This window comes from Psammomys obesus, unplaced genomic scaffold, assembly GCF_907164565.1.
Source record: "Psammomys obesus unplaced genomic scaffold, mPsaObe1.curated_primary_1811, whole genome shotgun sequence".
NCBI lineage: Eukaryota > Metazoa > Chordata > Mammalia > Rodentia > Muridae > Psammomys > Psammomys obesus.
The window spans coordinates 192,394-204,862 of NW_026594377.1; the positions used below are offsets into that span (position 1 = coordinate 192,394).

General features: G+C 56.8%; 1 protein-coding gene across 3 annotated transcripts in view; it reads right to left on the minus strand.

Annotated features, from left to right (window-relative positions):
* Nucleotides 1–511: 511 nt before the first annotated feature.
* Unc13a (unc-13 homolog A) overlaps nucleotides 512–12,469 on the minus strand; it is a 42,370-nt gene continuing 30,412 nt past the window's right edge. For 2 of the 3 annotated variants that reach the window (XM_055618749.1, XM_055618750.1), the window contains 9 exons: nucleotides 11,744–11,867; nucleotides 9,910–9,948; nucleotides 8,888–8,917; nucleotides 7,626–7,682; nucleotides 7,339–7,419; nucleotides 6,945–7,092; nucleotides 4,086–4,178; nucleotides 3,702–3,861; nucleotides 512–2,784 (listed from right to left, as the gene is read on the minus strand). In XM_055618749.1, coding sequence (XP_055474724.1) covers nucleotides 2,484–2,784; nucleotides 3,702–3,861; nucleotides 4,086–4,178; nucleotides 6,945–7,092; nucleotides 7,339–7,419; nucleotides 7,626–7,682; nucleotides 8,888–8,917; nucleotides 9,910–9,948; nucleotides 11,744–11,867 — 1,033 coding nt within the window. In that variant the 3' untranslated portion in view covers nucleotides 512–2,483. The remainder of the gene's footprint in view (nucleotides 2,785–3,701; nucleotides 3,862–4,085; nucleotides 4,179–6,944; nucleotides 7,093–7,338; nucleotides 7,420–7,625; nucleotides 7,683–8,887; nucleotides 8,918–9,909; nucleotides 9,949–11,743; nucleotides 11,868–12,469) is intronic. The other variant, XM_055618752.1, reaches the window with a different exon arrangement.

The following is a 12,469-nucleotide window of genomic DNA, read 5'->3' on the forward strand; positions in this document are numbered from 1 at the left end:
AAAGGAGCACAAGCACTCGGCCTCTGTGCTTTTTCTTTTTTAATGTTAATAAAATATTTTTTACAGAGACCAAAAATTCAGAATAGTGCAAAACATCTCAACGCCATGCACTCGTAAACACTCCCGGGGTATTTTGAAGATGTGTTCCAAGTCACTGAGAAATGAGAAATTTCTCAGTTGACTGAGAAATGAAGGCATCTTGGAAGATGCTGGGCTAACAGGGTGAACCTAAAAAACACTCAAAAAAAAAAACCTCTTGGATTCTACATTTGCAGTCACATGCTAAGAAAGGCAGGTGCAGGGGCTCCCTGGGCTGCTTGGCAGGGGTTGGGGTCAGGAACCTTCTGGAGTGCAGGGAACCTCGATCTGCACCACCTAGCGGCTGTGGCTGAGAGGGTTGGACCCAGCGGGTTTGCAGAGCCAGCTTTGGTCCTAAAAGATGCTTGGGGATGGGCGGGGCCAGCCGACCCCGCCCCTTGCTCCATCCCCCAGGAGTTCTGTGCATTTGATTTTTTGCATGTCTGATGGGACAGGTGAGGCAACAGGCCCAGGAGCCCAGAGGGACTGGGGTGCAGAGGAAGCCTCTTCAAGTTCTGACTCCACCCAGGGTGAGCTGACGACAAGGCCTTTTTAATTTGTCGATGTTGGCGAAGGAACCCGGAACAGTACATGATTGGCAGGTGCTGAGCCACTCCCCAGCCTCCTCCCTGGGGAATTTTAGGTAGGGTATGGATGAGCCTGGACCCAGATCCTTCCACCTGCTCGTCCTTGCTCCCCTTTTCTGCCCACACGGCAGCCTCCCTCATCCCCTGGCATCTGTCGCCGCTAGTCCCGTCCCTCCTGTGGGAGGGGCCGTGGCTCTTTCCAGCCTGCTGTGGACCAAGAGTTTGGAGCTGCACCCCAGTATAACTTAATGCAGGACCCCAGCAGCGCCCGGCAGCCCAGGTCCACCAGGCAAGGTGGTGAGAACTCCAAGGGCCTTTCAGGACTGGACCTGGATTAACTTCCTTTGAGGACACTGCTATGCCAGGGGCTGTCCTGAGAGCAGAGCTGTCCCCTCTGCACCTGGGGCTCAGCTTGGACACCTCCCATGGCAGGGGAGAGGGATCTGTCTGGGCGGGGGGAGTTGTAAGGACAAACATGCTTGTGAAGGCGGGTCATAGGCAGACCCCTCAACCACTCAACACATAATTCAAGTCAGCACAACCTTCCTTCAGTTCCTGTGGCCTGCTTATGCTGGGGAAGTGTGGGGCTTCCATGAGGCCGAAGCCTGGGCGTTAGGAGAAACAGTCAGGCACAGACTCCCAGTCTTCTGATATCAGGGCCAAGTCAGAGAAATGAAAGAATGGCCTCGGGAAGTCCTTGAGAAATGTACAAAAGATTTTTGTGATGGGTGTTGAGGGATGAATAGGTGGGTAAATAAAAGAAAAAATTTCAAACAGTCCTAGCCTGGGAATCAGAACACGTCACTCAACAAACACTCCCATGTAGCTCGCTCAACAGTCTGAGGCTAGAAAACACAGACATGGCCCTAATTAGCTTGGCTCACACACACCCCCACCTCACGTTCTTGTCAGCGATTTAGAAACTTTGTATGGCTGGTCTCTGGGCAGGCCACAGCCTCTTTAGCTATGCTTGATGCCCTAAAGTCTAAGTCACTCCTTCCTGAGCTCAGTGTGGTTGGGAGTTCTCCCTTGTCAAGGTGTAGAACACAGTCTCTGAGCTCCCCTGTACCTGGATGGAGTCTGTATCCTACCCTGTCACTGCATGTGTCTGAATTCAAGGGACATGCTTTGATTTCAAGCTAATAGAAAAAGGTCGCCTGTCTGTAACCACAGGACCCTGGATATTCTCGCTCGCTCTGTCCTTCCTAGTTCCTGGTCTCTTGCGGTTCTTTCCTGCCTGGATTTGGAGAAAGGACAGTGCGCTCCTAACTCAGGGGAAACCCCCAAGCCCTCCCCCCCTTCTTGGCAGGACTAGCCGGATTCCGCCTAAAGTCCCAGGAGGAAGGGCATGGACGGGGCTCTTGTTTGGCAGCCTGAGGGTTCGGGGGGCCCTGGTCCTGGGGTCCCTCAGTAAAGAATTGGGGAGAAGGGTATTTAGCAGCGATGGGGGCTGGGCCATCCCTCAGAGCTCAGCCCCCCGTGTGCAGCACGAGCAGGTCACCAGCTGCCAGCAGCGCTGCTGAGGGCGGGATCCTCGGGGAGGGACGCCCTCAGGCCCTCGGCTGCGCTGAGGGCACGTGTGCTTTTGAAACCCCATCCCGCGCTGGGTTTTGCACAGACATCAGGAGCTGTCCCCGCCCCCAGGCAGCCCTGCCCAGCCCAGGCCCTGGGCACCGGACCTTCTATGGCTTTTCCAGGGCCAGGAGGCAGGGCCTCCCCAGCCAAGGCCACTGATGTGGGGCGTGGCCTCTGGAGAGGGCGTGGCTGCAAAGGGCGGAGCCTTACCCGCTCTCAGGTCCCGCCCCATCCCAACTAGCGCTAGGGCGCTGGTGCGGCACCCCCCTCCTCGGCCGAGCGTGTGTCGGACTTGAGCTTGACGAACTCCTTGGCCACCTCATCGTTGCTGCGCTGCGACAGGATACGCAGCACCGTGAGCCCCGTGTCGTCCATGTGGATGCGGCGGCCGAGCGGCAGCCAGCACGCGGCGCTCCCGCGCTGGGCCAGCTCCCGCAGCTGCAGCACCGCCAGCCCCACCGTGCGGTCCTCGCGGGCGAAGCAGTAGTCCTTCACGCACACCTGCAGTTCATAGCACTCGGGGCCTGCGTCGGCGCTCAGGGAGCTGTGGGGAAGGACCGGTTCAGCAGAGCCGGCCCTGAGCGCGTCCCCCGCCGCCACGCCCGCGCGAGCCAGCAGAGCCACTCACACCACTCAGCCCTCAGGTTAGCAATTAGTACCCCATGTGAGACCCTTCACCCTCCCGGACCGTTCCCAAAGAAAGCCCGCCCTAGGCCATGCCCCCTAGGGAAACCTCTAGGGGCAGGCGGCTGAGAAAACCCCAGAGCCCAGCTAAGCTCCTCCCAGCGCACAGGGCTCTCCCCGGCCGGCTTCCTGATCTCTTCTCTCCTATCCCCCGGCCACGCTCCTCTCCTGGCCCTGCCAAAGCCTGCTTTCAGCTCAGTTCTCCGCCGTCCGCCTCCTGAGCCCCGACTACCCTCCTACCTCTGCAGTACCACCACGGTGGCGCGGCAGCCGTCCCCACCCCGCACCACGCTCAGAACCGACTACTCAGAACCGACATAACCATTGGCAGGAGCAGGCTGGCTGTTCTCAGTCCCTGACCCTTGTGACCTCTCTTCCGTGCCCAGGATTCATCCTTCTATCCCTTCCTCCTTCCTTCCTTCCTTCCTTCCTTCCTTCCTTCCTTCCTTCCTTCCTTCTTTCTTCTTTTTTTTTTTTTTCGAGATAGGGTTTCGAGTCCTAGACTCACTTTGTAGACCAGGCTGGCCCCGAACTCACAGAGATCTGCCTGCCTCTGCCTCCTGAGTGGGCTTGCAGGCGCACGCCATCATACCTGGCTGCCCACCCCTGTCCCTCCTACCCCAACTCCGAGCCTATTGCCTCTCCACAGACCCGCCTGTCTCAGAAAGAGCCCATAACCCCAAGTCCCACTCTGCACCCACCACCCGTCGGCACCAGTCGCAGCTGGCCCAGGTCCATCGAGGGCGCCCCACCCCCACTCCAGGAGGCCCCACTCACAACTGGAAGCTCTCGTTGTACTTGGGCGCCCAGCTGTTGTTTTTGGATTTGGTGGCGAACTTGCGTTTTTTGTCGCTGAGGTGAGGTCCAACGATGTTGACCTCGATGAATGGACGGAAGATGCCAGAAGTCTGCCACTTGAGGTCGTTGGCGGCCACCACTGTTGGGGGCAGCGGAGAGGTCTAGTGAGGTTCCCCGTGAAACAGAAGGATACCCTGGGGAGCAGGGACTAAGCCTGGGGTCCTGGAACTCCTGGGTTGTAGCCATGCCTGAAGGAGGTTTGTCTCAGGATTTTTCCATTTTCTAAACCATCAAAGAAACAACTCCCTGCTCCGTTGGCTTCAGTGAGTCTGAATTTGGTTTCTTCCCTCTTTGGCCACTCACCTTTCACTGTGACCTTCTGTTCCCCAGTTCCTGGATGCGTGAACAGCTCCACGTGGACAGACACTTCGCCCACAGGATCTTCCACACCCGAGCCTGGGCAGGACAGGGGAAGAGCCTGACATGAGCTAGGTTCTTGCTCACACAGCAGGAAAGACCTCTCCAACTAGTGCTGGCGGCACCAGGTCACTGAGGCACTGAGGGCATGGGGCACAGGTTTCACTAGGAAGCTAAGAGTCCCAGGTGTGGGTTCATTCCATTGCTTCGCTGTGTGAGTTGCCACAGGCCTCTTACTGAACGAGTGGTCTGCCTTGTTTTCCTGGGTTCTCCCAGCCCACCAGCCTGCTTCAATGATCTTCTCCAGCTGACTCTTTCCCGACTTTTCTCCCACCTCCTTCTCTGGGTGTCCGTCAAACTCTCTTGTCCTCACTTTGGCCGTGGGTGCTGGGACACAGTGCCCCGCCCACAGGCTCCTCCCGGGTTTTCTGAACGCTCCTGGATACCCCATCCTCCGGAGTGCCAGCTTCTTTAGCCCTTCTTCTGACTCCACAGGCAAATTTTAATTCCTACTGAGAAGCACTTCAAACTCTGGCAGGCTTTAACTCAATTCCAGACTTTGATTATAAGCTGGCCACAAAGGTCTCCAAGGAGACCAACTGACCAATGGCTTTGGAGCCTGGATCCAGTTATTCCTGAAGCCAACAAACCCCTAATCTTAGTCTCCTAGTCAACAAAATTGTCTGCTTGTGTGGTAGCCATGAGCATGTCTCTTCTGGTCACCATTAGGTGTCAGGATGGCTGTGATGGGCACGCATGAGGGGTCAGCTTAAAAACTACTGCCCAACCACCCCATCTGTGACTCAGAAGCAAGCCCGCAGGGCCTGTAGACCTGTGACCGCCAGCACCCCACCAAACTACCCGTCCCCAGGCATCTCCCCACTCCTGGGGCACCCCATGCACGGACATGGCAAGGAGGAGAAAGTGGGAGGCAAGGGGATCGGGCTAGTCAAAAGTCCATCCAGGGTACCTGTGCTGGACGGGAAGTGATGAGTCAGGGAACAGAAGGGCCAGGAGGCTCCTGCAGCCCCTGAAGAGGGGCACATGGCCCACTGTCCACCCAGGCGGTCACCCATTTCATCTCAGATATTTCCCCAGTCACATGCTCAGCCCCCTCCCCCCAGGCCAATGCTTCAGCAAGCTCAGTCCAGGCCAGAGGTGGGGTGCTGGGAGTTAGACATGATGGGTTATGTAAGAGGTCAGACCAAGGCCCAGGCTAGTAAGAAGGGAGAAGGGGGCAGTGCCAGCCCCCACCAGAGGTTTGCTGGCTCCATCAGGAAGGGCCTGTCACACACCCCCCCCCCCCCCCCCCCCCCAATGACCTGGGTACCCTTGCAGGGGAAGGAGGCTGCCTTGACCCTAAGCCACAGGTGCCCATGGGAAAGCTGGATGGGATTGGGTGTTTGGTCAAGGCATGAACATGTGATCCTATTGTCTTAGCCTCCCATGTACAGGGACCACAAGCCTGTGCCTAAAAATGTCTGTCTTGACTGTCCCTGCTTTCCAGGCAACAGAACCGTCTCGGAAAGGAGGCTGGCCCAGGACCTGAGCACACTTTATTGTTTGGTGTTTTATGCTTTGCTGGGGATGGAAGCTGCCAGCACAGCCTTGAGTGAGTGTGGCTTGGGAGAAAGGGATGGGACTCCTTCCTCAGGTGGAGCCAGCAAGCCACCCTTCCCCACGTGCGCCTGGCACAGGGAGGCCGGTATCTTACTAGCCGGGCAGAGGGGGAGGGCGCAGGCACCGGGCACCACGTGCGGGTGGCGGGCGGCGCAGGCACGTACCCATCTCAGGACAAACGTCTTCACTAAGGGTAAACCTAGTCCCCTTTCCACCATGGACTGACCAGGGTGGATGGGGAGGGAGGAGGAGGAGAGGAGGAAGGAGTGTGCGTGGCAGGGGTGGGGGAGGCGCAGAAAGGGGACAGCGAGTGACAGGGAGAACAAGAGAGAAAGAGACAGAGAGAGGGAGAGAGACAGAGACAGAGAGAGAGGCAGAGAGAGAGAAGGGGAGAGAGAAAGAAACGTCAGTGCAGACGGACGTACAGACAGACAGCCTCCCACTCCGGGAACACCAGGGACACCAAAAGCAACAAGAACAGGAGGGGAAACTGAGGGTTGGACTCTACCCGCTGTGCCTGGGGGCGGGTGAATGACAACCTTCCACACTTCGGCAAGAGGACAAAGTCTGAGGCCACCAACTTCTGCCCAGGCGGCACCTTTGGGGTTATTCTGAATCGGGGGTCCCCAGGGAGAGGAGCTGGGACCTTGGAGCCCTGCCCTCAGCTGCTATTCCAGAGCTCAGGGGGCAGGGGGGCAGACGCAACACAGAGAGAGGAAGAGAGGATCGGGGGCTATCTGAGGCCTCCCACCTCCCAGGTCCCGGTCCTTCACCCTCTTAGACTCATTCTACACCTTGGATACAGAGCAGCGGCCCCGCCCCTAAGGAGGCCACCAACGCCTGGGATCCCTGACGGCAGATTTTACCTGAAGCTGCCAATCATCTCATAGTCTTAGGGCACCACAGAAGCCCCGCCCCAGAGCCGACAACCAGGTCTCTCCCCTCGATGACAGTGGCCTTAGAAGCTATCAATTCCTGGTCCCTGGAGTCTGCGCAGTGCCCTCCTAAGGCTGTCAACTACCCCCTGTTATTGGTTTGTTGTTTTTTTTTTGTTTTGTTTTGTTTTGTTTTGTTTTGTTTTTTTGCTTTGAAAGAATCGCCTTTGGCGCTTTGATGCCCGAGGCCCTGGTCCCACCGCCGTCTGTCAATCACTCGGGGGTGGAGCCCGCAGCTGTGAGCCCTTACCTTGCGCGGACTGAGTCTGCACGAAGGTTTTGATGAGCAGGTCGGTGGCCTGCGTGTAGAGCGAGAGGGCGTAGCGTAGGGATTGAAGGTCAGGACTCTTCTCCAGAAAGGTCTTCTTGAGGCCCACGCCCCCCGCGTGGAAGTATTGCTGAGGTGGACAGGGTGAGGCTGCTGATGGCTCCAGCACCTCCGCTAACATGCAGGCCTCTCACCTTCCCCATCTCCAGAAGCTACAGCCGCCCCAGAACCTTTGCCTTTGCTGTGCGAGCGAGCGAACAGTGGAAAGGCACTCCCTGCCCACTACCCATATACTGTACCTTGTAAACTCTTATGCACTCCTTAAAACCCGCTTCCTCGTGCCCTCTCTTAAAGCCCTCTGTGGCCCCTCCCTTACCTTGATGGTGTCCAAAGCCAGCTCGACCACGGCGCACTGCTTCGGGGTCAAGCTCTTCGCTTCTTCTCGCACCATGTGATCCTGTGGGGATGGCAGGGAGAGCGGTGGGCAAAAGCTTTGACCTGTGAGCCTGCACCTTCCATGCTGGGAATCAAGCGAGCCTTGATCAAGCCGACTCGCCTCTTCTCAGCATGCTCAAGAGCGTTCGTTTAACGTGCTGTTCAGGTCTGAGAGCAGGGATTTTCCTCTGCTCCGTCTCTTCCCCTTGACATCTTCTGCCCCCTCACCTTAAGTTTGGACAGCTGGCCCAGCTCCTTGGCAGCGTTGAAGATCATTTGTGTGCCCTGTGGAAAACAGCAGACAGCGGGGTGAGGGTGTCCATTTTCTAATTGGTTCCCCAACCCCGAGCAATCCAGGCCCACCTTGATTCCTGTCCACAAGGCTTGAATCCCAGGCACAGAAGCGTTAGGAGCCCTACTGAGATCAAGGAGCACAAGGCACCTTGTACCCAGAGAAGCCCAGTTCTATGGGAAACTGCCCTCTCACACCCATCATGGTTCCCCAGATTGGGAAGACATACGAGAAACAGGACCCGGCAGCCCGGCAGCCTGGCCATGTGTGGTGTGGTGTGGTAAGGGAGTAGCCACATGGCCTGGCAGTGGCAATGGACCATGGGCCAGCCTGCGCTTTTAGGGACCCACCCTTGGGAATCTCCTTCCCCTTCTGGGTGGGGAAGAAGCCCACTCTGGGCATCAGGAAGACTGCTCACAACTGATGTCTGCACATACTCCCCGAGGTGCCCACCAGGTACCAAACCCAACAGGTGATTTAACTGCTGAGTCTGTTCCCTGTTAACTGGGATCACAGCTGCCCTGTGGCCTTGACGGGCTGCGATAAGTCTTTGCTGACTTGTTTTCGGTCTTGGTCTCATCGCAGGCAATGCATGGCAGATTGGGTCCCGGCCCAAGAGCCACGCTGAGCTGGATGACCTCAGGCCAGTGCCTTGCCCTTTCCTAATTAGCAACTTCTGGGAGGAAAGGGCTGGCTCCACCAGCTGAGGCACCTGGGGTATTCTGGCTGGGCTGTCTACTGGCAGATGTTTGAAGACTGCTACTGACCATCTTTTTTACTTCAGGCTGTCACTATTATTATGTGTCATTCTGTCCTGGGGAGGGATGGAAACCCAGACCTCACAAGGCTGCAAGCACTCAGCGGGCTCTCTCCCACTGCGCCACGCACACCCTCAGCCCCACAGTCTCAGGCTCCCTGAGGCTATGAGAACCAGAGTGACCGAAGCCCAGTTGTCTGGGCCTCAGTTTTCACTGTTGCGCCCACCTGTGCTCCTGTGAGAAGCAGGGGTCCTCCTGAGCTTCCTCCATGCCTCCCACTGCCCTTCCCTACCCACCAACAAGCAGGCCAGACAGACAGAGGAAGAAGAAATAACAGACAGAGCAACAGGACGCCCCCGACGCACGGAGCACAGAGTGGAAGGGGCAGGGAGGAAGAGGATGGGGTGGGAGCCAGACAGACAGTGAGAGGCCGGGCTTACGTCTGAGTGGCTTGGCAGTTTCACCCTGCCCTGTGGAGAGAACCAGGCGGAGGTCAGAGTTCTGGTGGGTGCTGAAAGGATACTCAGTGGGACTTCCCTGACCCCTGAAATCACAGGGTGAGCTCCCCCACCCCCAGTTACTAAACTAGGTACTATCTCTTCCACAGCCGAGGCACTTGACCTGTCTCTGCGTGTGAGCACATGCTGGGGCCCTAGAAGGGTGCAAGCCAACTATAGGAGCTTGTGGGGGGTGAGAAGGCAAGGAGGGAGAGGCTGTAGGTCTCCGCACCCCAACATGACCGAGCTAGTGACCATAGAAAACGCCCTGCAGCTCCAAGCCCATTTAGTGCAACACACACCCCAAAGCACACAGTCACATGCACACACACTTGCTCACACACACATACACACACATGCACACACACACACAGTCGAGCACATGCATGCACACACAAAGACACTCTAGACCTGCAGACAGATTCTGCAGACACTCAAAATCATCAAATCACACACGCAGGAGCCTCCCAGGCCAGAACACACACATTTTGCATGATCACATGCAGACTCCTGCCTCCTTGACCCCACCTGGATGCGCAGTGCCCCTGGAGGGCTGGCCAGGACTGGGAATGCCCTATGCCAGTCACAACCCTGAGACCCACTTAGGGGACAGAGAGGCCTGATGAACTGCGCGTGTCTGAAATCAAGCAGGTACCCACATTTTGCCTCAGCCCCAGCTCCTTGCAATAAATATCCATTAAAACAACGAAAACCCAGGCTTTGGTGCGGCCGGCCAGGGTGTGGCCCTTGGAGGCCACAGATGTCAGCTAAGCTTAGGACTGAAGAAGGAAGGGCTGTGCACACGGGCTCAGGAGAAGGATCTGAGCTCTGACTTCAGGGTCTTAGGGAACAGATCAAGAGCCGCCTCCCACTGTGACCTCAGCTGACCTTCCTACCCAAGCAGGAAGCACAGGAGCACTCACGCCCGGACACCAGGGACCCCGGCAAGCCAAGGTCCTCATTACCTTTTCTAGGCCCTTGCCATGTTTTCTCAAGAGGGTGCCCTGCAGAGACAATGTCATAGCGAGGTCAGGACCCAGGAGTATCACAGCCCCCATGTAGAGATTGGGGGGAGGGCTGAACTGACTGGGGGTTGGGGAATGCTGGGGAACTGTGGAGGCTCACTCTTATGAGGGGATGGGGGAGAAAAGAGAAGAGAAAGCATATAATCCAGAGGGAGGAAGAAGGATCAAGGGGAGGAAGCCAGAAGACAAGGAGAGCAGGTGGGGAAGGAAAAGGAGAAGGAAAAGACAGACAAGGGGGGAGGGGAAGTAAGCGGGGAAGAGGAGAGAGAGAGAGAGAGAGAGAGACAGAAGAAAGGGGGGGGAGCAAGGAGAGAGATGAAGTCGGGGAATGAGGAGAAAAAGTAGGAGAAAAGAGCCAGGGCCAGAGCCAGAGAAAGCCCAACGTAAAAGCCATTGTCAAAATATAAGCCATTTACATTTGATGAACAAAGAAGCCCGCTGGATCCCAGGTTAGCAGAAGCACCCCACTCCACACTGAGACAGATCTAATCCTGTGCCGGCTTTACACTTGTGGCCAGAGCCAGGAGGCTCCTCTCGCAGCCCTTGACTTTCCTCAGATTGGGTTGAGACCTCCCTCAGAGGGCTGCCATAAAGTAAGCTTCAACAGACACTGGCCTGTCAGAAGCCATCAGTATCTCATGTTCCTTATGCTCCGCCTACAACTAGCCCCCGGGCACTGGGCATGTAACTGGGTGGCTGCAGGGACCCACGATACGCCCTCTGGGCAGGTGAGCCTGGGAAAAAGTAAAGTGCCAGGGTGGCCTCACCTGACCCACAGAGAGCTGTGGGGACGGTTTTACTAATGGCTCTGAGGGCACTGGGATTGCTCTCTTCATTCTGGAAGCTCAGAGAATCCCGGTAAGAAACCCTACTTTCTTCCCATTTCAGGAAACTAAGGTTGGGAGGTGAAGAGATTTTCCCAGGTCTTGGTCTGGGCAAAGTGGTGACAGCCAGACTGCCGACAGCATGAGCATGTCTCCCAGCTGGGCCTCCAGCTGTGTTGGCGTGCGCACTGTGGCAATAGAGGAGTCATGGGGACGCATAGTACACAGCATGGCATGAGTTGCATGGGAGAGAGAAGTCCCCACTCCCACCTGCCACCTCTGAGACTGGATGACTCCATCCAGGGGACAGGAACAGGCTCTGCTTCTGAGTGTGGGAGGGGCTTGTCCTCCCAGCCTCACCCCTCTAATGCCCCACCCACCAGCACACAGATACAAAGTCAGGAGGAGGGAAGGAGGGGGTACTGGGAGGGTGGGGGTGGACCTAGTCCAGACACACATCGAACGAACGACGACCGACAGACAGACGGACAAATGGGTCTCTACTTACAATCATCTGCCAGCCGAAATGGGGGCAGGGTGGGGAGAGGGGAATAAGTCACTGTGAGTGGCCCTGGGAGGACAGAGGCTGTGATGCCCAGCCCTGGCCCTGCCCAGAGGACCAGTCCTTAGCTCCCAGCCACAGGCACCTAGATGAGGCCTCTCCACCCTCCTCCACCCAGCAGCCAGCCCTGGGCCCTCAGTCTGTATTATCAGTGTCTCCTGTACCCTCAGATGTTCCCAAGCTCCCTGACTGGAAATCTGGCTTGTGTTAGCTATGGACTCTGATGCCCTCTCTGTCTTTCCAATCTTCCCCAGTGTTCACCCTTGGCTATACCTGAGTGACCTCCCTGAACCCCAGTGTCATTGTCCTTACCCCCTATCTTGGAGGCACTGAGTTCCCCTGGCTTCCCTCACAGAGATGGCCAGGTGTCCTAGGAGCCAGGCCTCACCGTTTGGTCAGTGAGTGGAGGCAGGACGATGGTCTTTTCCATGGTGTTCATCACTAGCTTCCACAGCTCCTTCAGCACTCGCTTCAGAACAGTCTTCTCACAGATTTTGGCGAACAGCGTGAGGCTAGAGGTGAGGCTGAGGTCAGGGAGAAGGGCCATCCAGGCCCCTTCCCTCCACACCAAGCTTGACCCGACAGGGTGACCACGCATGGAGTGTGTAGGGAAGGCAGACAGCAGGGCTTTGAGGGAAATGGCCAGGCCTCATGCTCAGTACAGGGAAGCTAAGGATTGTGCAAGGCAGAGATGCACCAGGATATTCAATATGAAAGATGAGAGGCCTGATGACCAGAGAGTCCAAAGGGCCTGAGGTCATGGCCAGGACCCAGACAGGATGGCGAGAGGACAGATGAGGAGAGTAAAAGGCCTGACAATTCCTGATGCGACTTAAGTAAGTTGGAGGAAGGGGACAATCTACCAGTATGCATTTCCCAGCTAACCCCTCACTACCAATAGCAGCCCTAAATTCACCACCATTATCCCAAACCCCAACCCAGTTTTCAATGCACCATCTAGTCACCCATGCACCCATCCATCCATCCACCAGCCTACCCATCCATCCACCAGCCTACCCATCTATCCACTCATCCATCCATCAGCCTACCCATCTATCCACTCATCTATCCATCCACCAGCCTACCCATCTATCCACTCATCCATCCATCCATC